General features: G+C 41.4%; 2 protein-coding genes across 4 annotated transcripts; both read left to right on the forward strand.

The window, feature by feature from the left end:
* Positions 1-4,513: 4,513 nt before the first annotated feature.
* LOC139374859 (S-adenosylmethionine sensor upstream of mTORC1) lies at positions 4,514-17,161 on the forward strand. Of its 3 annotated transcripts, none has more exons than XM_071116033.1 (5): positions 4,514-4,771; positions 12,527-12,668; positions 12,952-13,083; positions 13,262-13,376; positions 13,745-17,161. In XM_071116033.1, exons 1-5 carry the CDS (start codon positions 4,609-4,611, stop codon positions 14,375-14,377), a joined length of 1,185 nt encoding a protein of 394 aa, XP_070972134.1. In that variant the 5' UTR covers positions 4,514-4,608; the 3' UTR covers positions 14,378-17,161. The 3 variants fall into 3 exon arrangements, with proteins under 3 accessions (XP_070972134.1, XP_070972144.1, XP_070972151.1); XM_071116043.1 differs by having other exon boundaries at positions 4,516-4,771; positions 13,778-17,161; XM_071116050.1 differs by having other exon boundaries at positions 4,568-4,856.
* Positions 17,162-18,035: 874 nt separating this feature from the next.
* On the forward strand, positions 18,036-25,391 carry LOC139374875 (transmembrane protein 168b). The gene is made up of 5 exons (XM_071116063.1): positions 18,036-19,390; positions 19,539-19,844; positions 20,088-20,230; positions 22,754-23,028; positions 23,190-25,391. Exons 1-5 carry the CDS (start codon positions 18,563-18,565, stop codon positions 23,735-23,737), a joined length of 2,100 nt encoding a protein of 699 aa, XP_070972164.1. The 5' UTR covers positions 18,036-18,562; the 3' UTR covers positions 23,738-25,391.
* Positions 25,392-26,447: the final 1,056 nt, after the last annotated feature.

The raw sequence follows: 26,447 nt of genomic DNA on the forward strand, positions 1-26,447 counted from the left end.
ACAGGTGCACTTTGTGCTTAGAACAATAAAAGGCCACTCTAAAATGTGAAGTGTTGTCACACAACACAATGTCACAGATGTCTCAAGTTTTGAGGGAGCGTGCAATTGTCATGATGACTGCAGAAATGTCCACCAGAGCTGTTGCCAGAGAATTCAATTTTCATTTGTCTACCATATGCCGCCTCCAACATTGTTTTAGAGAATTTGGCAGTTTGTCCAACCAACCTCACAACCGCAGACCACATGTAACCCCGCCAGCCCAGGATCTCTACATCTGGCTTCTTCACCTGCGGGATTGTCTGAGGGGTGAGGAGGTGCTAAGGAGTATTTCTGTCTGTAATAAAGTATTTTTGTGGGGAACAACTCATTCTGTTTGGCTGGGCCTGGGACCCAGTGGGTTGGTTTGGCTCCCAAGTGGGTGGGTCTATGCCCTCCGATGCCCACCCATGGCTGTGCCCCTGCCCAGTCATGTGAAATCCATAGATTAGGGTGTAATGAATTTATTTAAATTGACTTATTTCCTTTTATGAACTGTAACTCAGCAAAATCTTTGAAATTGTTGCATGTTGCGTTCATATTTTTGTTCAGTATATTTCATATCATAAGACTAATAGTATTGTAGAGCTCTTTTTCCTTGCACACAATATAGCTGGATCGCCCTGTCCTGTTCCTAGGGGTCCACCGCCCTGCAGCGCCTCAACCCAATACACCCCACTCAGCTTTAGGATCTTAGCGAAACATTCATTATTGGTTTTGGGTATGGTAAACCAAGGCCAGAGTGACAACCTACAAGACAGCAGACCCCCAGGGCTAGGATTGAGCAGCCCAGCAGCTAGGGATTGCCGAAATAGATATCTCCCCTGACGTGGGCATGTTTCAATACAGCCTCCTTTTGTCATACTGTATTCCATATAAGGCATCGAGACCTTATGCAAATTGCTCAGTTTACCCTTAATCTTGTAACAAATCAAATCTAAGTGATACCTAACTTGACATTTCTGCCATCCATTGTGACATTGTGGGAGGATAACCAACCTTCCAATTATCGGCAATGCATTTCTAAGGCCGCTATAATTGCTTGGTTACAGTTTCTTCTTAAAATCTGTAGACATGCTGAGATAAAATAACATACTCTTTGCCAGAATTCAGCCAGCCTTCACAAGACCATAACATATGCAAATACAACATATCCCTGTGTTTTAAACCTCCAGCAAATTAATGACATTGCTGATTGCACGTAATTCATTTTCACTGGCATATAGTACCTTATATGAATTAGTTTTAAACTACAGTAATTTATGTCTGAGATTATATGAACATGACTGGGCATTCAAACATACAGGTATCTGTATACATTCATCATCATCAATAGCTTCTACCAGGTATTCCTACATTTTTGTTTTACATGTTTTGTGGCATCAGGAAAATCCTCTATCAACCCTTATTAATAGAGTTTGGAAATCAACAGAGGTTTGTCACACTGCCTTAAAATAGTTTCAATCTTTGAAGCATCTGGCTTGTCCAGAGAGAATAAAGTGATGCATCTTCAAAAATGTACCTCAGCTCTATCACAGACTGGTTTTCCCTGGCTGCCAGACCCTGCTGAGACCCCTGTCACCATCCGATCCTCCTAAAATGAGGCATGACTAAGAATTATATTATCTAAGAATATAATCAATGGTTCAACAATTGAAATGACCATTATTCCCAGATCTCAGACTGTAGCTTTAAACTTAAACTGCTGTCCTGTACTGTAGCTACTGTACGTCTAACCCATCAATTCAAGATGGAACTTTGTATCATTCACTGATATTGTTAATATACTGCAATAGTCACCTGAGCGCTGTAGATCGGTCTTCCCTGGATGTCGGACCCTGCTGGGACACCTGTCACCATCTGATCCTGCTAAGACATAATGAGCATAGTGTTGTGTACTGACTGTGCACCAAGATAGTGAAGACTTTAGAGATGTTTATTACTGTTTTTGTGAGAAAAGTTGGAAATTAGCAGATCAATAACGTTACATTGCTATGCTGACCAATAAAAACTCACATTGCAATGAAAAAAGATCAGAATATCGGTCTTCAATTGTTTGGCCGCTAGTTTCATTGTTTGATTCAGGTCAGCTCTAACGGTACATCAACTGGCAAAAGCAAGCCAGGTTAATTTAGTTCTGTTGAAACAAAACAAAAACAAAGGATACAAAACATTTCCATACAACAGCTTCACTGATGATGATCAGTCAATTAATGAGTAGCCAGTTTCTGCTCTGCTTGCTTCTACAACTTGGAGAAAGAGCGCAACACATTGACAGCAACACACTGCCTCTGTTCACCTCTCCCGTGATGGTCCAGCCAGCCTTCCAGAAGCTTTGCCTTTCACACAGCCTGTCCGCCTGCGCTGTGGTGTCCGCATGGTCCTAAATCCAGCATTTAAAAACTCCAAACAAAAGTGCAATTTCAGAATGTGGGAGGGACATGAGCCTCCACGTCCCCAGTAAAAGTTGCGCCACTTATATAATTTAACACATTTTGCCGCTAGAATTGTGTTCATTTGCTGATAGAAATGTGTTCAACAAACAGTGAAGTAGCTAGCAAGTTTACTAGATAACTACAGTAGTTGCCTTGATAACAAGCAAACAGACTTCCTAGTTTAGCTAACCAAACTGTCAGTCCTATCTTGCTATTATGAACATTTTATTCAACAATGCCTATGTAACCGATGTGAAATGGCAAGCTAGTTAGCGGGGTGCGCGCTAATAGTGTTTCAATCGGTGACGTCACTCGCTCTGAGACCTTGAAGTAGTTGTTCCCCTTGCTCTGCAAGGGCCGCGGCTTTTGTGGAGTGATGGGTAACGATGCTTCGTGGAAGGCAGTTGTTGATGTGTGCAGAGGGTCCCTGGTTCAAGCCCAGGTAGGGGCGAGGAGAGGGACGGACGCTATACTGTTACATTGGTGCCGTGACTGGTTGTTTCGGAAAAGGAGGAGGTCAAAAGGGTGGTGAGTGTAACCGATGTGAAATGGCTAGCTAGTTAGCGGGGTGCGCGCTAATAGCGTTTCAATCGGTGACGTCACTTGCTCTGAGACCTTGAAGTAGGGTCCCTGGTTCGAGCCCAGGTAGGGGAGAGGAGAGGGATGGAAGCCATACTGTTACACCAATAATGTTTTCAATTTGACTTTTGCTTTCAAAAGCAGCTCAATAGAAAATGTAAGAATGAACTATAGCCATTGAATTATACTGTACTGATATGTGGTATGATATATGGTATGTTATGTAAGCAATTATGCCTAAGGAGGTGTGGTATATGGCCAATACACCACAGCTAAGGGCTGATCTTAGGCACCACGCAATGCAGAGTGCCTGGATACAGCACTTAGCCATGGTATATTGGCCAAATACCACAAACCCCTGAGGTGCATTACTGCTATTATAAACTGGTTACCAACGTAATTAGACCAGTAAATAGTAATTGTTGATCACACCCATGGTATACAGTCTGATACACCATGGCTTTCAGCCATCAGCCTTCAGGGCTCGAACCACCCCGTTTATAAGTGGAATTATAAACAGGGTGTTTGAGCCCTGAATGCTGATTGGCTGACAGCCGTGGTATTTCAGACCGTATAACACAGGTATCACAAAACATTTATTTTTAATGCTATAATTATATGTTGGTACCCAGTTTATAATAGCAATAAGGCACCTCAGGGGTGTGTGGTATATGGCCAATATACCACGGCTAAAGGCTTTGTCTAGGCACTCCAAGATGGGTCATACATATGAACAGCCCTTAGCCGTGGTATATTGGCCATATACCACACCCCGTGCCTTATTTCTTAAATAATCCACGCTCTAGAATGCCCTTAAAACCAATCAGAAACAAATATTCAACAACGCCATGGAAGAGGAAGAGAGATTACCAACTCGGCAGAAAATCTGTCTCCCTCAATGCAAGTGGCGTTTTTTTTTCTTCGTCGTTTCGCCCACCAAGTAAGGAGTTTTTGTATGGAGGTCAATGAGAGTGTCGAATTTGGTCAACATAAAAATTAATGGCTTGTTTGATATGCGAGGTTTATGTGATCAAATATACGTTTTGTAATTATTAAATTGTTATGAGTGTACTGATATAAGTAGACATCACGGCAACTTCGAGAAAAAAAACACTTTATATCGGAGTTGTCTCGAGATGGCTACACATATTCATGGTATGGTGATAGTCAAAAAACTCAAAAAAAGATGACAATAATGAGATGTTTCCACCAATCTAAAGAAAAGAAAGCCGGGAACTACACGTTCCACTTTGTGGACAACGACTCCCATTGTGGGCGGACTCGGAGTGACATGTATCTTGTCAGTATGTCCATAATATTTGGTATAATTCAATTTAAACAGCACATGCAACTGTATGCTGACGCTACAAATTCTATTAGAAGGCGTTTCTGTTTTCAGCTCTGTGATTGGTCATACAGTTGTCAACTCCACAGTATATCTTTCCAGGCGAACCAATCAGCGCGCGCGTATTTGGCTAGTGGATTGGGTGCGCGGGGGCCGACACCGGTAGCTAGCTAGTAGCTAGACGTGAAGGAGGAGCAGAAGTGTCGTAGGACTATGGACCCGGTGAACAATGCTGAGACAGGAGAGACAGAAACCGAACTGGAGCCGTGCTACGTTCTCATTCCGAAAGAAACGCGGTGCAAGAAGAAGGAGCAGGAAAAACTGTCCGGAGTTGTCAAGAACGTCCATAGAAAACTGCGAAGAAAATACCGAGAAGGTACGCTAGTTTTGCCCAATTCAGGAATACGGCGTCTCTCATCAAACGGGCTATTTAAATTGATCGAAAACAAGGCCCGGATTAGGTAGCTAACGTTATTTCCTATTTTTTGGGCCTTGCACAAACTGCAAGTGACTGGCAACATGTCAGGGTCTCGCTGCTCTACTGTCTAAAAAAAACAAACATTGTCGTGCAATCATGGGACATGTGCCTAACGTTACATTCACTTAATTTAAATACGGTTAAACTAACGCTAGATCAAGGCCGCCTGTGAACATTTCAATCTGCAGTGTGCACTTTAAACTAGGCTATGTTTGCAATGTTTGTCCCTCATTAGAAGATTTGGCAGTCATCAATTTAAAAAATAATAATAATCGCGCCTCTTATAGCCAGCCATCCAGTGATTTGGTAATGTTGTTCAATTGTAACATACTGGATCACGGGAACTGGCAAAGAGATCAACATGGGTTGTATGGCATTTTTTTTGACGTCATGGGGTATATTCATTAGTCAGACTCTGTTGCAAAATGTTTAGCAACGGAAACCGTTTACTCCAATCGGAAAACGTTTTGCAACAAAAACGAGAGTTTCTATTGGACAAATTCAGGTCCCTCTCCGTTTGGTTCCTATAGTTTATTTTGCAAACGTGTTGCAATGGAATCCAGCTAATGAATACACCCCTGTTCTGAAACTGAAAAGAACAAGACCCTACAAGTAAACTCAAGTTCAGGCGCATCCATTATGTGTTGTTATGAGACACCGGCATATGCCAATAGTATGAGCACATATCATCCAGAGTTGCTGAATTGAGATCCCTGTCTGTTTTGAACAAACATTTTCTAACATGTCCTTCAAAGTGCAATCGTCATCCGGGTTTGGCCTGGGTGTGCAGTCATTGTAAATAAGAATTTGTTCTTAATTGACTTGCCTAGTTACATTTTTAAAAAGTGGACTCTGAAAGGTCTGAGGCCTAGTATTGAGACATAATCCTATCTCCTTGTTATTAACTCCAATATTTAGGTCCTTTCATCGAAAACAAAGGTAACGCCAACATGCTTTTCACTATTGGACCCTTCACAGATCATTGGTCACAAACCAAACACCATAAAGAGGTCAGAAGAATAGGCATTTCTGGTTCAGTTCACTTTATTGGCCTTTGCAGGAATTTGTCTTCCATTCAGATGTAGGGCAGGCGGTACAGACGTAACCAATGGAGGAATCTGCCAGTAAACGTATTCCTAATAGGGCTGGGAATTGCCAGGAACCGTACGACTTGATATTATCACAATATTTAGGTGCTGATACGATATGTATTGTGATTTTATTGCAATTGGATGTTCCAAAAATATTGCTCTAGAAGAAAAAGAAACGCACACCTATAAAGACGAGGTGCTGGCTAGCGGAGTGGAAACTTGAAAATAAAAGAGAGCCGCACACTCTTGGAGCTCAGATGCAAAAATGTAATACCAACGTTTCGACAGCCTCGTTTATATGACTCGTTTATATAGTGTCAAAAGACACAGGTGTCTGTAATCATGGCCAGGAGTGGCCTAATATCATTGGTTAATAATCAAATATTAAAATGTCATACAAAGAACAGCATACAAACAAATGGATAGCATACGATCATAGATTAATTTGACTATACAAGTTTACACACTATTACAATGGCAAAGTCACAATAATCACAAGAATGGCTTCAGATCAAAGTCTACGTTGAGACCGAAGGGCGCAAGGGTCTTTAAATTAAAGATCCAGGCAGCCTCTCGTTTTAACAATAAATTATCAAGGTCACCCCCTCTCCTAGGCCAATATAACGCAGAGACGAAATCGAGTGGCCTGCCTCCAAGAAGTGGGCCGCAACTGGATAAGTAAAGTTTTTACACCTAATGGTGCTACGATGCTCTGAGATACGTACTTTTAATTTGCGCTTTGTTTTACCTACATAATTTTTACCACAAGGACAAGTTATAAGATAAATAACTTCCTTAGAGGAGCACGTAATAACACCTTTTATTGGGATCGATTTCCCTGTTTGTGGGTGTTTGAAGGATCTACATTTATAAGTGCCATTGCATTGAGCACAGCCATTACATTTAATTTCCATCCAGTAGGGGCGCAAATAGACGTTGTACAGGAATATCTTGGGGTGGTAAATCAGAGTTTACCAATTGGTCTCTGAGATTTCTGCCCCGCGAGAATACGACCAAGGGAAGGTTCGAAAACCCATTACCGAGACTATCATCGGATTTTAGGATGTGCCAATGTTTGTGAACAATTCCCTTAATTTGTTCAGAGCGCTTTGAATAGCGGGTAGTTAGAACGCAAGAATGCGTCTTTTTGCGAGACTGACCTTGAAAAAGGTAATGTCTCGTTTTGTTTTGAATTTTCTCAATGGCAATATTAATCTGATCATTATTGTAGCCCCTCTCCTTGAACTTTCTTTGCGTCTCAGCCATATTTCTGTCGAAATCGGACTGTTTTTTGCAAATTCTTTTGATTCGACAGAATTGGCTGTAGGGCAAACTATTTTTTTAAGGGAAGTGGGTGACAACTATCAGCCCTCAACAAACTGTTACGATCAGTAGGTTTCCTGTAAAGATCAGTGTATAGAACATTATCTTCAAACAAGATCAAGAAAACTGAAGAAAACCAAAAATATTGCTCACCATCATACAGTGCCTTCAGAAAGTATTCATACTCTTTGACCTTTTTCCACGTTTTGTTACAAAAGGTGATTAAAATTGATTTGATTGTCCTTTTATTTGTCAATGATCTACACAAAATACTATATCAAAGTGGAAGAAAAATTCTGTAAAAACATTCTGTATAAAAAAATAAGTATTCAACCCCCTGAGTCAATGCATGCTAGAATCACCTTTGGCAGCAACTACAGCTGTGAGTCTCTTTCTGGGTAAGTCTCTTAAGAGGTTTCCACACCAGGATTTTTGCATTTGCCCATTATTTTCAAAATTCTTCAAGCTCTGTCAAATTGGTTGTTGATCATTACTAGACAACCATTTCAGGTCTTGCTGTAGATATAAGTCAAAACTGTAACTTGGCCACACTTGTCCTGCTGAAAGGTGAATTCACCTCCCAGTGTCTGGTGGAAAGCAGACTGAACCAGGTTCTCCTCTAGGATTTTGCCTATGCTTAGCTCCATTCCGTAAAAAAAAAAATGATCCTGGAAAAACTCCAGTCGTTAAAACGATTACTATCATAACCAGAACATAATTCAGCCACCACTATGCTTGCAAATATGGAGAGGTACTCCGTAATGTGTTGTATTGGATTTGCCCCAAACATAACTTTGTATTCAGGACAAAAAAATAGTTGCTTTGCCACATTTCTTTGCATTATTACTTTTGTAATAATGCACGTTTTTGAATATTTTAATCTATACAGGCTTCCTTTCACTCTTTTTTAAATTAGGTTAGTATTGTGGAGTAACTACAATGTTGTTGATCCATCCTCAGTTTTCTCCTATCACAGCCATTAAACTGTAACTAATTTAAAGTCACCATTGGCATTGTGGTGAAATCCCTGAGCAATTTCCTTCCTCTCCAGCAACTGAGTTAGGAAGGACACCTGTATTTTTATAGTGTCTGGGTATATTGATACACCATCCAAAATGTAATAACCACCATGCTAAAAAAGGATATTCAATGTCTGCTTTTTTATTTTTACCAATCGGAGCCCTTCTTTGCGAGGGAATGGAAAACCTCCCTGTTTGAATATGTTTGAAATTCATTGCTTGACTGCGGGACCATACAATTACAGTTGAAGTCGGAAGTGTACATACACCTTAGCCAAATACATTTAAACTGAATTTTTCACAATTCCTGACATTTAATCCTAGTAAAAAGTCCCCGTCTTATAGGATCAACTCTTTAATTTAAGAATGTGAAATGTCAGAATAATAGTGTAGAGTGATTTATTTCACCATTTATTTCTTTCATCACATTCCCAGTAATTCAGAAGTTTACATACACTCAATTAGTATTTGGTAGCATTGTCTTTAAATTGTTTAACTTGGGTCAAATGTTTTTGGTAACCTTCCACAAGCTTCCCACAATAAGTTGGGTGAATTTTGGCCCTTTCCTCCTGACAGAGCTGGTGTAACGGAGTCAGGTTTGTAAGGCCTCCTTGCACGCACACGCCTTTTCATTTCTACCTTGACCTTGACTTTGTTGTCCTTAAGCCATTTTGCCACAACTTTGGAAGTATGCTTGGGGTCATTAACCATTTGGAAGACCCATTTGTGACCAAGCTTTAACTTCCTGACTGATGTCTTGAGATGTTGCTTCAATATCTCCACATAATTTTCCATCCTCATGATGCCATCTATTTTGTGAAGTGCGTCAGTTCCTCCTGCAGCAAAGCACCCCCAAAACATGATGCTGTCACCCCTGTGCGTCACGTTTGAGATGGTGTTCTTCGGCTTGCAAGCATCACCCTTTTGCCTCCAAGCATAATGTTGGTCATTATGGCCAAACAGTTCTATTTTTGTTTCATCAGACCAGAGGACATTTCTCCAAAAAGTACGATCTTTGTCCCCATGTGCAGTTGCAAACCATAGTCTGGCTTTTTCATGGCGGTTTTGGAGCAGTGGCTTCTTCCTTGCTGAGCGGCCTTTCAGGTTATCGATATAGGACTCGTTTTACTGTGGATATAGATACTTTTGTACCTGTTTCCTCCAGCATCTTCACATTTAAAAAAAACATAATTCCACTTTGACATCATGGGATATTGTGTGTGTGTGTAGGCCAGTGACACATACAATCTAAATTTGATCAATTTTAAATTCCAGCTATAACACAACAATGTGAAAAAGGTCAAGGGTTGTGAACACTTTCTGAAGGCACTGTCTGCTGCAGAGGGACGAGAGAGCATGCAACTAGTTTTAATCAGTCATGGAAATTAAAGTGCTGAAAACAAATTGGCTCCCTATTTAAAAAGAGTACAAGCTATGAAGGAAACATATTGTTTAATAGGATACTGTACATACATTATTTTAGTTTAAATATCCTGACATGTAACTTATCGTCCCCTCCCCCATCACCAATTTCTAACAGACTGTTTATCATAAGGCAAGTCTTCTCAACTGCAGATATTTTGGTTGCGTTGCAGCAATGCATGATCCCAAATTAGCTAATCTTACTGAAAGAGTATCCAGTGCCACAGTTTAAGTTTAGATTGTGTTAAGTTATTCTACCAGTTGAATGGTTGATTTGCCCTGTGCTCTTATGTTGTGATTATCAAACTGGGCAGTGTCTAGGGCTAAATTCAGTCTGTAGCGCTGAACAGCTGCGCAACAACGCGATATCAAATGTTAAAGGCAATGTTCCCGTGTTAGCAGAGACTGCATTAAAGGTAACCGCTGCATATGTCGGCTCAATCGGAAATTACCTTTTAAAATGAAATTGCGCTGTAACGCCGAACTTCAGAGCTACGGCTTGAATCCTGCCCTATTAGTATTTTTGCTCTGCAGCCTGTTTGTTTTGTTCAGATGCCGGGCAGCTAAAAAAAATAGCTGAATGGTATGTATATACAGTTGAAGTCGGAAGTTTACATACACTAAGGTTGGAGTCATTTAAAACTCATTTTTCAACCACTCCACACAATTTTTGTTAAACTATTGTTTTGGCAAGTCTGTTACTTTGTGCATGACAGAAGTCATTTTTCCAACAATTGTTTCGACCGATTATTTCACTTAGAACTCACTATCACAATTCCAGTGGGTCAGAAGTTTACATACACTAAGTTGACTGTGCCTTTAAACAGCTTGGAAAATTTCGGAACTCAGCCAAGACATCAGAAAGCAATTGTAGACCTCCACAAGTCTGGTTCATCCTTGGGAGCAATTTCCAAACGCCTGAAGGTACCACGTTCATCTGTACAAACAAAGGTCCGCAAGTATAAACACCATGGAACCACGCAGCCGTCATACCGCTCATCAAGGAGACTCGTTCTGTCTCCTATAGATGGACATTCTTTGGTGCGAAAAGTGCAAATCAATCCCAGAACAACAGTAAAGGACCATGTGAAGATCCTGGAGGAAATGGGTACAAAAGTATCTATATCCACAGTAAAACGAGTCCTATATCGACACAACTTGAAGGCCGCTCAGCAAGGAAGAAGCCACTACTCCAAAATCGTCATTAAAAAAAAAGCCAGACTACGGTTTGCAACTGCACATGGTGACAAATATTGTACTTTTTGGAGAAATTCCCTCTGGTGTGATGAAACAAAAATAGAACTGTTTGGCCATAATGACCATCGTTATGTTTGGAGGAAAATCATGTCAAGGGAGAAAAATTACATTATATATTGAAGAAACATCTCAAGACATCAGTCAGGAAGTTAAAGCTTGGTCACAAATAGGTCTTCCATATGGACAATGACCCCAACCATACTTCCAAAGTTGTGGCAAAATGGCTTAAGGACAACGAAGTCAAGGTATTGGAGTGGCCATCACAAAGCCCTGACCTCAATCCTATTGAACATTTGTGGGCAGAACTGAAAAAGTGTGTGTGAGCAAGGAGGCCTATAAACCTGACTCAGTTACACCAGCTCTGTCAGGAGAAATGGGCCAAAATTCACCCAACTTATGTGGGAAGCTTGTGGAAGGCTACCTGACACGTTTGACCCAAGTTAAACAATTTAAATGCAATGCTACCAAATACTAATTGAATGCATGTAAACTTCTGACCCACTGGAAATGTGATGAAAGAACTAAATCTGAAATAAGTAATTCTCTCTACTATTATTCTGACATGACATTCTTAAAATAAAGTGGTGATCCTAACTGACCTAAAACAGGGACATTTTACTAGGATTAAATGTCAAATTGTGAAACTGAGTTGAAATGTAATTGGCTAAGGTGTATGTAAACCTCTGACTTCAACTGGTATGTAGGTATATATTGCAATAATCACACAAAGTAATAAATAAATAAAAAAGTAGCATTCAACAGGTCCTTTCCACTTTAGCAGAAGGACTGGCTAGCTGATGCTCTTGAAAAGACCCTGTCAGCTGACACCATGATTGGTTAATAAGTAAAGCATGATCTGGTCTGCTTGGCATTGCTACCACAGTAATCATGCTTTGTACTACTGCTGTTTATTCCAGCCCGTCTTGTTGTCGTTTCATTTCTGCAAATCTGATATAGGTTTTTTCCCCATGTGGTCATGGGATTTCTTCCTTATCAGCGTGTTTGCTCACGAAACACACATTCTGCTGTGCGTCTGGGAAGACCTGTTGCAGGAAATTTGTGAAGATCTAGACCTAGGAACAGAAGTGAAGACAGCTATTGAAAATCCAGTTTTCAGATATGCCAGACATATAATGAGTAACTGTTTTGAAAATGTTGAAGCAATGTTGCGTCAGCGGTGTTAGCCTGTGGTGTTTTCATCTGAAGGGCTGAACGATTGTGATTCCTCTTGAATGAATGGCCACACTTTATAAGTAGGTACATTCATGTTGGCTTATTGTGCACTCTACGTACGTACTATGCTTGCGTGTTATTTTTAGAAACAAAACTGACAGGACAAACTTTCAATTCCTGCCATTTTATAATGAAGAATTTCAATGTGATGATATGGGGAAACAAAGCATCAGTGTTTGGCCCACTTTCATGTAGCCTACAGTGCTTAGTAGTTTTACTATATGTATGTCATACTGTATGGTGTGAGGTGATTTGGTTGCCTTTGTTAGCTTTGTTTCAACCTCCTGCTGCCTGTTATCTTTCCACAGTGGGGGATTTTGAGAAGATCTGGCGAGAGCACTGTGAAGATGAACAGACTCTGAGTGAATACGCCCTGGCCATGAGGAACCTGGCTGACAACCACTGGGCCAAGACCTGCGAGGGAGAGGGACGCATCGAGTGGTGTCGCAGGTAAAATTGTCCCCCACAAAAGGAGACCTTGTAAATAACCCTCTGGTTGTGTTGTACTAGCTCAGAACTCCACTGCTCTATGCTTACTCCGATGACTCATCCAGCCCTTTCGATATCAACACTGTGGGGTAAATCCTAACTTCTGTTTATTGAATTTTCACTTAGTCATGCATTTATTCCAATGGAGAGTTAGGATTTGCCCCATTTTTATTTCTTAGCATATCACTGTTTTAACATTAAGGCATTAATACCATTGTGTGATGATTCGGGACTATTTTTCCAGTGTTTGCCAGGAGTATTTTCAGGATGGTGGGATGAAAAGAATGTTGGAGAAGGATGAGAAGAGTGCCAGGCTTGCCATGGCCATGTCGGCCACAGCTCTGAGTGACCAGCCCTATAGCTCCTCTATCCCCAGGTACTGTATTGTGACAGTGTTAAATCAAACATGTCCATTTTTATCTGACTATTTTGCTCTGTTTCAGCATGCTCTGTTATGCGTTCATATTGACACATCTTACCTCTATTAGCTACTGCTCTCATTAAGCATTCTTACTCTGTCATACTTAACGCTAACTTAAAGCCTCTGGTTGAAGGTCCATCCCCCAGCTTGGTAAAATGCGGCTGCTGGACGTTGGCAGCTGTTTTAACCCCTTCCTGAAGTTTGACGAGTTCCTCACAGTCGGTATTGACATAGTGCCTGCGGTCGAGGTATGTACTATTACTCTCCGTGATCACTCCCTCAGTCCCAGCTAGAAAGTCTTGACTCTTACTGTCTTACTCACTCATTTGCTACCGGGACAAAATGCCTAGTTAAATACATTTAAAAAATGTCAGGGATATTCATTGTGTGAATATCAGACCATAGATCAATGCTGTCCCTTGACAGTAAGTGTCAACAGTTGATGGGAATGAAACCTGACCTGCTGTGAAGGAACTGGCAGAATATTAGCATCAAGTGATTTAGATAACTACATGGATTAAGAACAGTGCGTCTTAGATGTGGGTCTAAAATGCCACTGCATGATGAGAACAGCTTGTGTTGCTCTAAAGTATCTGTTTCTACCCTTTCCCCTCAGAGTGTATACAAGTGTGACTTCCTCAACCTCCAGCTCCAGCAGCCTCTGCAACTGGCTGGCGACACAGTGGAAGCCTTCCTGAGACAGCTGCGTAGCCCCATCGACTCCCTGCCCGCCCAGCTCTTCCACGTAGTGGTCTTCTCCCTGCTCCTCTCCTACTTCCCCTCGCCTTACCAGCGCTGGATCTGCTGCAAGAAGGCCCACGAGCTGCTGGAACTGCACGGCCTGCTGCTCATCATCACCCCAGACTCCTCCCACCAGAACCGCCACACCCTCATGATGCGCAGCTGGCGCGTGGCGGTGGAGTCGCTTGGCTTCAGGCGCTGCAAGTACATCAAGTTCTCCCACATGCACCTCATCGCCTTCCGCAAGGTGTCCCTGGCCACCACCAGCGACCTGGTCAGCCGTAACTACCCCGAGATGCTCTACATTCCTCAGGACTTCCAATCCCCTGAGGAGGAGGACTACACCGACGTGCCAGTTCAGGTGCGCTCCGACTTCGAGGACGACCAGCTGGCGTGGGGCTTCATGGAGCTGCCCGACACGCCATATGACTCGGATAGCGGAGAGAGCCAGAGCAGCTCTGTGCCCTTCCTACACGAGCTGGAGGACCCCATTCTACTGCAGAGCTGAGCTAGACTAGCTAAAACCCTACTAGCTACTCTCTTCTCTTTTACAGTTCCAATTCGATCCCTACCACTCCTCTTGGCCATAACCCTTCAATGTTTGCAGATCTGTAATGTGGAAGCAATATGGGTGACGCTTTAACGCCACACTACTTATACCTATCCAGAGCCTTCAGACATGCAACATCGAGTGGTTAGGCCCAAGGGGGAGGGATACAGTCTGTCTGTACACAACTGCTGCGCTACCAAATGAACCTGCTGCATTCTTCTCACACTCCTCCTCTTCCTTAACAATGCAGTTTGCACAGAGTGAAAGAAAAAGACGTTTACAGAAGTCAGTTTATTTTTTTCAATATCTTCGATGGTTAGTCACTCAACACAATACACACGTCAGTAAATAAGGTAGTTTTTTAAAATAAAAACTTGGTCGTTGAATACCCTCAGGATAGACTGAGAGTAAGTCTGCCCCTTGTTTTTTTTTTTATCCATCTTTGATCTCACTCTACTAACAGAAGAAAAGCAATCTTTACTCCTTCAAAGGCTTTTTCTTAGTAGTTAAACAGTGAATGTGCTTCAGTGCCAGCAAGCCGCTGACTTTAAATCCCTCTTAAATGGATTGATACCACAGAGGTTTGTCAAGTTTGGTTGGAGTGGAGCGATTGAGATGTTAGTCAGGTGAGGCTAGACTTTCTCTAATTCTTGGTGTGCATTTACATTTTCTAAAAAAAAATAATAAGAAAAATACATTGTACTCTCAGCCAATTTTTTTTTATTTGTTCCCATTTGAACACTGGTCTTGTCCAACACGATGTGTGAAAATGGCGTTTTAATTCAGCATTTTGTTTGGCTGATTTCATGGCTCTTTTTACAATAGATTTGTAGCATTTTCAGAACTTTAAGATAGGTGTACGTAATTACTTTTACTAATGTGAAACTGTTAACTGTGTTTTTCTCATTGTGTAACATGGTACGAGTTGTGAAATAGTCATTGCTCTCTTTTCTGTGCTGGTGTGAAGAAACTGGTTTTAATCAATGTTAATTTACCTTCAATGTTGTAACCCAGAACATTTAGCATTTTGTCATTACATCCTTGTTTGTAATCACTTTATTTTCTGTAACAATACTTAGGCTACATTATCAGATCAATAATATGTCTGGATTTATGTCTTTGCTTCTTTATAGGTAGCTGGTAGCTTCTCTATGGGTACTGGTAACATATTCCAAAAAAGAAGACTGCCTATACTCTGTCGACGTGTCCTTGAGCAAGGCACTTAACCCTAATTTACTCCAGGGGCACCGTACTATTATGGCTGACCCTTTTAAAACAACACATTTCACTGCACCTATCCGGTGTATGTAGCGATAAAACCTCTTATGTTCACTGACGTGAAACAGGTCGACCAAGAGACTAAAGCTCTAGCTGTCAGTTGCTGTTTATCTCTCTTCCTTTACTCTACATCGTATCTGAGGACAGCAACATTTGCCTTAAGCATTTTTACATTTTTGTCATTTAGCAGACGCTCTTTTCCAGAGCGACTTACAGTAGTAGTAAGTTCATACATTTTAATACCTTTTTCATACTGGTCCCCCATGGGAATCAAACCCATAACCCTGGCGCTACAAGTGCCACTCTACCAACAGCTACATGGGACTAGCATTCGTCATTTCCAAATTAAAAATATTAATTGTTTTTATTATTATTATTTTTTTTTTTCATTCATGGGTTGCTAGTATAGGTGTATCAACAAATACCGAGTCATTCATTGCATCAGGAAGTACATTTTGACTATCACTTTACACATGAAAGTACTAAATGTGTACTCTGCTTAAGTTTTAACTCCAAACAATTTAAAATGATCTTGTTATGAGCGCTCAAACAATTCCAAATGATTCACCTCAATGAGGTTTTGCACTAATACCCTGCTGTCTCATCATTAGTCATGCAACTTCTGATCCCATCAAAGTGCATTTTAGCAATAGCCAGGTGTTTCCTGAAAGTACTGTATCTTATGGGGAATGGTATTTATGTTCCCCTTTTTAGTGTGGATGTGTGTTTGTTGTAATGTACTTGTCTGTGGCACTTTACATCATAAATAGTAGATGAATCTCTCAGCTGCCATGAGTCATGTGATTCCTGTCATGGGGGATTTAGGATTAGGTCTCCCAAATGGCATCCTATTCTTTATGGGGAATAGGGTGCCATTTGGGATGCTACACAAACAACCATAGTCTTATTAGTATAAACAGTATGATGTACATCAGGATACCTGTAATCCTAAAGGTGCCTTCTTTCTTATCCCCAGTAATGTTTTTGCAATCCTGATTCTCATGCCATACTGTGTTGGAAAACTCACACTTCACTTGGCAGCATACAACGGGCTTCTTTTGCCAAATGTTTGTCATGTGCAACTGCCCAAATGAGCTACCTACTACCATCTACCACTGCAAAGTATCATTGGCTCAATGTTTTACCCTAAGAACAATATATTTTGTTTAAATTTGTCATTTTTCATTAATAATTACTTGCTCTAAATCTGTTAACTTTCTGGTCAGTTCATGTTTGGTGTACTTTCAACTATTTCTCTTTAACAGAAAATACAAAATACATTTCTCATTATAGTTCATTTTCTTGAGCGTTGTCAATTGTACCAGTTAGCATTTAGGGATACATCTCATCTGTCTTCCAAGAGTTTAAGTCAATTACTTGCATGAATAGCTTCATTTTCAGTATTAAGGAATTCGACAGTGTGCATTTTTTTTCTTCTCTCTTTTATAAATGAATGGAAATGCAGTGTTCATGTGTGATTTATTGTGTCCTCTTCCATTCACTGTTTTCCTATAGGACTGAAGTAAACTAATTTAGTCATGGTATTGATTATCTAGTAGATTGTAACGGGCTAATGTAATGCTTTCATTAGCCATTACAGGATCATTACAGGATAGGTACTGCTTGGCGTAGCAGACTTTTCGACCATCCTTAATTTGGCGATACCATCTTCGTTCTCGATTCGGCCAAACATGTGCTTCTAAAATGTCCAGTTTCAGGTGGTTCGTTGCAATTTAGAAAATCATCTGTTATTAAAATGTTTTTGCTTCATGAAGTAATCCAATGATGGGTACGCTACGATCTGTTTCTAATTCAAATCTTCTCTCATTGATCGAGACCAGTGAGTGTCATGACAAGCGGCAGTTTCGGGTGGACTCAACTGTCTCAATCAATGAGAGAAGATATGAAGTAGACAAGATAGTGGCATATGCATTGTTGGATTACAACATTTGTATTTATTTTAATAATGGTACATTTTCTAAATTCAAGGGAACCACCTGCAACTGGACACCAACATTCTAGAAGATAAGATGTTTGGGTGACTAAAGAAGATAGTATGGCCAAGGTTGGTCTAAAATTCTCTGCTACGCCAAACTACCTGTCTTGTAACGGCTAATTGAGCATCACATTAGCCCGTTACAATCTGCTTACTAGGTGTTGATCATGTTAGTTAGGGCATAAGTATATCAATGTGTAGTATGTTTTGACCTATATTGATAAAGTATGTGTAATATTCAGTGGAAGAGCCTCATTTACAGTACGTCTAGATTGATTGATTAGTCGTCACACTTTATGAATTTCCATACTTCGACTTTCCGCCACTTTGTTTGTACTACTGACTTGCCGTAGTGACGTAGAGTCGCCGTTCTAGTTTGATGGCGGCAGTCATTTGACCGAAAAGTTTTCAAAGTGGAAAATAAGTATTTTTGTCTACTGCTTCTTCAAGTGAAATAAATTCATTTGGGCTAGCTAGGTTTGTATGAGACGTATCTATTTACATACGAAAGAAGAGAAACAGCAAACGGACCATGTAATCAAGCGTACCATCTGCCAGTCGTACAACTGCAAGCTAGCTACCGGCAAATCATGTAGCTAGTTAACTAGCAAAAACCATGTAGCTAGCTAACTAGCAAAAACTAGCTAACTAGCTAGCTCACGTTAGCTAGCTTAGACGACCTATCACTAGCTCAAAGTTTGCTGCTCTGTTAGTTCAAGGTGGCTAGCTAGTGAGTGACTTTTTTTTCGCCATGGTCTTGCAATCTAGCTAGCTAAGTTTGCTTCATGGAAAGGTTTTAATTTCATCTGAACTCTTAACTAATAACGTTACCAGCTGTAACAAACTGTTAGCTACTCTTACATATCAAAATGTTTCGCTTACGGTACTGTGTCAGTCACTGTCTGCATGCAGCGATGACCAGACTGGAGGAGGTCAACGGAGAGGTCAACATGTGGTCCTCTGTCAGATGTCTGGGCTACCTGTCTGGTCTGAACCTGCTGGTGGCTCTCTGCCTGGGGCTCTATGTGCGATGGGAGAAGACTGAGGAACCCATGATCCTCATCATATTTGTTCTGGCCCTGTTTGTCCTCGGTATAGCAAGCATACTGTACTATTACTTCAGCATGGAAAAAGTCAGCCTGAGCCTCCTCCACCTGTGGTTTGGCTTCCTGCTTGGCCTCCTGTGTTTCCTCAACAACCCCACTCTGGAGAGCAACATCAAAGAGCAAGCCACCAACTACCTCCTGCTGGCCAGTGTTGTCTTGAGGACGCTGTGGGCTCTGCTGGAGAGGATGTGTGGCTGCACCAGGTACCGCCCTGCCTTCCTTACCTCAGCAGAGGCCCTGGAGCTGGCAGGCTTTGCCATCGCCAGTACTGTCTTATTCATCCAGAAGTCCATGAGTGTAGTGGTGCTGGTGGTGGCCCTGGCTACTCTGATGGTGGCCCTGCGCATGAAGGCTCTCCTGGCCCTGCCCAACCTGGTCTGCTTCTCCATCATCACTGCAGTGCTGTTCTTCAAGGCTCTGGGCATCACCACCAACCCCTTTGCCCTGGCATGTTTCTTCAGCCAGCTGATCTGCGACCCCTTGCTGGACGTGTACTTCAGTGGGCTGTCGGTGACCGAGCGTTGGCTGCCCTACCTTGCCTGGAGGGGGCTGTGGCGCAGGCTGTCCCTCCTGCCTTTGCTGCTGGCGGAGGTGATTTGAATTCATTTTATTTGACACATTTAAAATGCATATAGATTTTCCTCAGCCATGTGAGTACAATGATGCACACACAAAATAATTGAGGATAAAAACACATAGTCAACAGTAGACTTACTTGCATTGTGGTCCTTGTTCCCAGGTGGGCTTCTGGATCCTGGCAGCCCTGAAGCTGGTGGACCTGGACCGTTGGTACCTGATGATCCCGGGCTTCATGCTGAGTGGGGTGTTCTGGGCCATCTGTCACGTGGTGTTCATCATCACTCTGTGGGGCTTCCACACCAAGCTTAGTGACTGCCAGAGGGTGTGTCTGGCCCAGGGAGCCGGGAGCAGCTGCCTAGACAAGGTTATGGCCTCTAAAGGAGTCAGACACTTCTGTCTCATCTCTGAACGCCTGGTGCTCTTCAGTCTGGTGTCCACTGTCATCTTGGCTGCTTTATCATGGCAGGTATGTCTCCAGTCATTGATATAGCACTGTTATTCAGTCCAGACCAGCAATGTTATACATTAATGGCTCATATAACTTAGTCTGTTTTATTGATAAGCTATGTTAACTGGCGTAAAATAAATTGAGATTGGACACTTTCCCATAGTTTTTGAGGTCATAGATATTCAGAGCCATCTTAACTTCATAGTCCTCCTTATTTGGTTAGTGTGTGAATGTGACCCATTGTGTCTGTCTGTGTCTCAGTCCTCCAGCAGTATCTTTATGAGTATGCTCCTGCTGGTCCTGGCTCTGGAGTCTCTGTTCCACGGCCTCTTCTATGAGCTGGGGAACTGCCTAGGCGGCACATGTGTGGGGTATGCAGTGGTCATCCCCACCAACTATTGCAGGTAGGAATGTATGGATAGTGGACACCCAAATATATACAGTGCCTTCAGAAAGTATTCACACCCCTTGACCTTTTCCACATTTTCATGTTTCAGCCTGACTTTAAAATGGATTAAATTGAGATTTTATGTCACTGGCCTGTACACAATACCGTCATAATATCAAAGTTTTATTTGAAATATTTACAAATGAATTACAAACGAAAAGCTGAAATGTCTTGAGTCAATAAGTATTCAACCCTTTTGTTATGGCAAGCCTTAAGTCCAGGAGTTAAACATTTGTTAACAAATCACATAATAAGTTGCATGGACTTACTCTGTGTGCAATAATAGTATTTAACATGATTTTTGAATGACTACCCAATATATGTACCCAACACATAATTGTAAGGTCCCTCCGTCGAGCAGTGAATTTCAACCACAAAGACCAGGGAGGTTTTCCAATGCCTTGCAAAGAAGGACACCTATTGGTAGATGGGTAAAAGAAAAAGCAGACATTGAATATCCTTTTGAGCATGGTGAAGTAATTAATTACACGTTGGATGGTGTATCAATACACCCAGTCACTACGAAGATACAGGTGTCTTTCCTAACTCAGCTGCCGGAGTGGCAGGAAACCGCTCAGGGATTTCACCATGATGATGGTGACTTTAAAACAGTTACAGAGTTTAATGGCTCTGATAGGAGAAAACTGATGATGGATCAACAACATTGTAGTTACTCAACAATACTAACCTAAATGACAGAGTGAAAAGAAGGAAGCCAGTACAAAATAAAAACATTCCAAAACGTGCATCCAGTTTGCAACAAGACACTAAAGTAATACTGCAAGAAATGTGGCAAATAAATTAACTTTATGTTCTGAATACAAAGTGTTATGTTTGGGGCAAATCCAATACAACATGTTACTGAGTACCACTGAATATTTTCAAGCATAGTAGTGGCTGCATCATGTTTTGGGATATATTCCCTCTAAACTGTGCGTGTGCGCAGCTGCACACTTCCTCCAGGACTGCCACGCAGAAGAAATGCCATGCCGTGCAGAGACGCAAGAGATGAAACTTTACTGAGTTTGCACAACTAGTTTGCACTATATAGATCAATGTTTTTTCTGTGATGGCATCAACATCAAATCTGCCCCTTTTCAATGCAACAGACCAAACCAAATCTAACTTTGCAGGATTAAGTTTGCAAATTTGTTGTAGGCAGAGCCAGAGAATTCTATCGTCAGGTGTAGCCCACAAGCGGTCTTTTAATCAGCGAGTGAATGCGCTATTCACATCAGATCAGAGTGCAGAGCTGCGCATGTGCACATTTGTTGATATTCTTTGCTAGGTGTGAGTTATTAGCCCAGTTATAGATAAGTATAGGTCAGCAATGGGGAGTTACTGTTTCTTACAAGAGCACAAAATTGGTAGGCTACATTTCAAGCTGTTGTTGTAAAGCCAGTCAGGTGAGAGGAAAAAAAAGCTTATGTTTTAATTCAAGGGGCAGTGTTGTATTTTGAGACAGGCTTGATTATGCAAATAGGTAGAGGGGTAGCCTACATGATCTAATTCTCTGTATGGTAATAATAATTCATTATATTTTGTAAAGTGGTTTCTTGCATCTCACAATGCAATTTACAGTCACCTATTTGGCCCATGGTGTTACAGATCAAGTAAAAGATAATTAATTCATGTCAAACCCTTCATAATCTAAAAATGTTTTCTAAAAGTCTCATGCAATGTAGGCCTGCATTGAACACCACATATTAGAGGGCACATTGGTTATGGGTATGCTTGTAATCATTAAGGACTGGGGAGTTTTTCAGGATAAAAAATAAACGTAATAGAGCTAAGCACAGGCAAAATTCTAGAGGAAAACCTGGCTCAATCTGCTTTCCAACAGACACGGAGAGACCAATTCACCTTTCAGCAAGACAATAACCTAAAACACAAGGCCAAATATATGCTAGAGATGCTTTACCAAGACGACATCAAATGTTCCCGAGTGACCTAGTTACAGTTTTGACTTAAAATCGTATTGAAAATGGCTGTCTAGCAATGATCAACAACCAACTTGACAGAGCTTGGAAGAATTTAAAAAATAATAATGTGCAAATATTGTAGAATCCAGGTGTGCAAAGCTCTTAGAGACTTACCCAGAAAGACTCACAGCTGTAATCACTGCCAAAGGTGATTCTAACATGAATTGACTCAAGTGTGTGAATACTTATATAAATTAGATACTAAATGCTATTGTATTTAATTGTCAATACTTTTCCAAAAATCTCTAAAAACATTTTTTTTTCATGGGGTATTGTGTGTAGATGGGTAAGGGGAAAATATTATTTAATCCATTTTGAATTCAGGCTGTAACACAACAAAATGTGTTAAAAGTCAAGGGGTATGAATACTTTCTGAAGGCATTGTACAGTACAAACTATACTATACTTACTCAACACACGGGTGCATACTTTTGTACAGTCTTTAATTTAACTTACCCTTACTGCAATCATCCTCACTCCTCCTCTCTCCCTTGCAGTCCTGATGGGCAGCCCACTCTGTTACCTCCGGACCAGGTACATATGCTGAACATGCATTCCACGGGCATGTTGAACAGTATACAGAATTTCTTCTCCTACCACATGATCGAGACGTTCGGCTGCGACTACTCCACCAGCGGGGTGACTCTGGAAGCCCTACAGGTGAAGCTAAAAGCCTTCATGGAGCTCTGCACAGCCGATGGGCCTCGCCACGACACCTATGTGGTGTTCTACAGTGGGCATACCCACCGCAGCGGGGAGTGGGCACTAGCAGGTACCAATCACTTAGAAGTTTTGTCATTCTGTGAAGCTCAGTTACTTTAACTCACTCTCTGTAGCACATTATTTTATGGTACTGAAACCACAAAATAAAGTACTATCCACCACAGCATTCCACTGCTCTCTCTCTAACTCTGCCCTGTGGTTGTCTGTCAGGAGGGGGCACCCTTCAACTGGACAAGATCCTGGAATGGTGGAGGGAGAAGAACAATGACTCCTGCTCCCGCCTCATCCTGGTCCTGGACAGTGAGAACTCCCTACCCTGGGTTAAGGAGGTAAGGAAGGTGGGGGGGCTTTATGTGGCGGTGCAGGGGGCCCAGCTAGCCCGAGCCACGGATATTGAGCTCCAGGACACCCCCCAGCTTGGGGACTTCACCTCTCAGTGGGTGGAGTACAACTGCAATGCAGACAGCACTGTCCTGTGGTCAGAGAGGGGAAGGACTGTCACCGCTGCCTACGGCATCTCTAAGCACTGGAGTGATTACACACTGCACTTGCCCACAGAAAGTGATGTCACTCAACACTGGAGGATGTACTTCCCCAGGATGACCTACCCCGTGGTCCAGTTAGCGCTCTGGTGTGGGGGGCTGAACCTGCTTTGGCTATGCAGTGTCTGCCTACGGTGCCTCAAAAGGGTCAAACTCAACTGGTTTCCCCCAGCCATACTAGACACTGGCCAAGGATTCAAGTTGGTCAAATCTTAGAAATTCACCTCTGTAAGAATCATACTGTCTAAGGCTTCTTCACTTTGTATTTGCATGTTTTTCACCGTACAGAAATGTTTTCTAAATCAGTTTTTGTAATTGATTGATTGGTTGCGTGATATTGATCGCTGAGTTTTTAGGACCCTCAGTGAAGGCAGCTGTTGATTGTGAAATCTTAAAAGGATACTTCGGGAGTTTGGCAATGAGGCTCTTTATCTACTTCGCCAGAGTCAGATGAACTAGTAGATATCATGTCTCTGTGTCAAGTATGAAGGAAGTTAGAGGTCACTAGCATTAGCACAATGAGTGGATGTCTATGGGTATCTGCTAGCATGCTGAAATCCCAAGGTTTCCCTTTAATGACTAACTAGACAGTTACAGATTGTGTGTGTGAGCTATATGTTTTGCTTATGTGTGCTAAAGTACTAAGTTACTGATATGAGGTTCCTGATTTTGATGTACTATGGTATTTTGATGTAGTACTACATATTTCTTTCCCAAATTATTGTTTGGCTATTCCTTAAGTAATTATATAGATTCATTAGTGGTGGTTATTTGATTAGAGTTTTGTTTTACATAATTTCATTTCTAGTCTTTTGGTGGGTTTATTGGGGTAGTAGTACCGTTCTCTGAACTCCAGTTGTACTGGCTTATTCCCACCTTTTTTTAAACTTTTCTCTTAATTCAATCGCTCTAAAAATTCTAATTGAAATGTATACCTCTTTTTCCCTGTTTATCACAATTTCAGGCTGAGAAGCCCTGCTGCTGTAGAAGTGGTATCATATTGTCACTCTCCCAGATTGGATTTTCAAACAACAAAAAGTTGCAGTGGTTACACTGATTGCACCATTCATCTATTATGACCAATGCATGCCCCCATCCAGCTTTTTTCACAAATGGCCTTTTGTCCCTGTTTAAAAAAGGATATCAGGTTACTAAGATATTGTATTACGATAATAGTTATTTCATTTATTTTCAAGAGTGGAATGTGGATTTCTAATTCGATACTTTCATATTTGATTGCTATCCATGCGTTTCCATACATCTAGGCCTATTTGTATATTCAGCTTTTAATTAACTACTTTATGTCAAAGCTTTGAAGAGTATTGAAAGGTTGCTGGATCGAATCGCAGAGCTGACAAGGTAAAAATCTGTCGTTCTGCCACTGAGCAAGGCAGTTAACCCACTGTTACCCGGGCGCCGAAGACGTGGATGTCGATTAAGGCAGCACTCCACACCTCTCGGATTCAGAGGGGTTGGGTTAAATGCGGAAGACACATTTCAGTTGAATGCATTCAGTTGTACAACTGACTAGGTATCCCCCTTTCCCTATCACTGCTGTTTCACATCTGCTATTCATTTATTTTGTACTGCTTTTGGGACGTCTGGTATCTACCACAATTACCTCAGGGAGTCTGAGGGTTGTTACTGTACCTATACTGATTGCACTACCTGGAGGAATATGGACCCAATGTAGGATGTGATCTTGCATTTATGCGTGATTGTATTCTGGGGTTTATCATATACAGTGATTTAGACATGCAAGCTTCACGACAAGCTTAGCAAGCTTAGCCTAATCAACTGTGTGTATGGAAATGTTTTAATCTTAAGCATTGACAGAATTCTCAACTATGCAATAAAAATTGAGATTTCAGTGTTTTTAATTGATATATGGACAAATTATGCGCTCTGCTGGTGTGCCTGTCTATTCCACTTTGCTGCAATCTCTTCATAAGGTCATTAAGTGTCAATTAGTCTAATGCAGCCAACCACCTCCTTTCAGGCTATCAGAGAACATTAGGCTAAATATTGACGGAGTTTACAGATTTGGAACAAACTTAATGTTAATGCAGTGTTTTTCAAATCAGGACCCCCTAGTCCTGGGGACTCGCAAAAGTGTTCATCCCCTTGGTGTTTTTCCTATTTTCTTGCATTACAACCTGTAGTTTAAATTGATATTATTTGGATTTCATGTAATGGACATACACAAAATAGTCCAAATTGGTGAAGTGAAAAAAATAACTTGTTTAAAAAAAAATGGAAAGTGGTACACACACATGTATTCACCCCCTTTGCTCGGAAGCCCCTAAATAAGATCCGGTGCAACCAATTACCTTCAGAAGTCACATAATTAGTTAAAGTCCACCTGTGTGCAATTGAATTGTCACCTAATCTGTCACATGATCTCAGTATATACAGTTGTGGCCAAAAGTTGAGAATGACACAAAAATTATTTTCAGCAAAGTTTGCTGCCTGTTATGAAGAGTGAGCAGATGAATTGCAATTAAAGTCCCTCTTTGCCATGCAAATGAACTGAATCCCCCAAAAACATTTCCACTGCATTTCAGCCCTGCCACAAAAGGACCAGCTGACATGTCACTGATTCTCTCGTTAACACAGGTGTGAGTGTTGACGAGAACAAGGCTGGAGATCCCTCTGTCATGCTGATTGAGTTCGAATAACAGACTGGAAGCTTCAAAAAGAGGGTGGTGCTTGGAATCATTGTTCTTCCTCTGTCAACCATGGTTACCTGCAAGGAAACACATGTCATCATTGCTTTGCACAAAAAGGACTTCCCAGGCAAGGATATTGCTGCCAGTAAGATTGCACCTAAATCAACCATTTATCGGCTCATCAAGAACTTCAAGGAGAGCGGTTCATTTGTCGTGAAGAAGGCTTCAGGATGCCCAAGAAAGTCCAGCAAGCGCCA

Source organism: Oncorhynchus clarkii, chromosome 2 (assembly GCF_045791955.1).
Source record: "Oncorhynchus clarkii lewisi isolate Uvic-CL-2024 chromosome 2, UVic_Ocla_1.0, whole genome shotgun sequence".
Taxonomy (NCBI): Eukaryota; Metazoa; Chordata; class Actinopteri; order Salmoniformes; family Salmonidae; genus Oncorhynchus; species Oncorhynchus clarkii.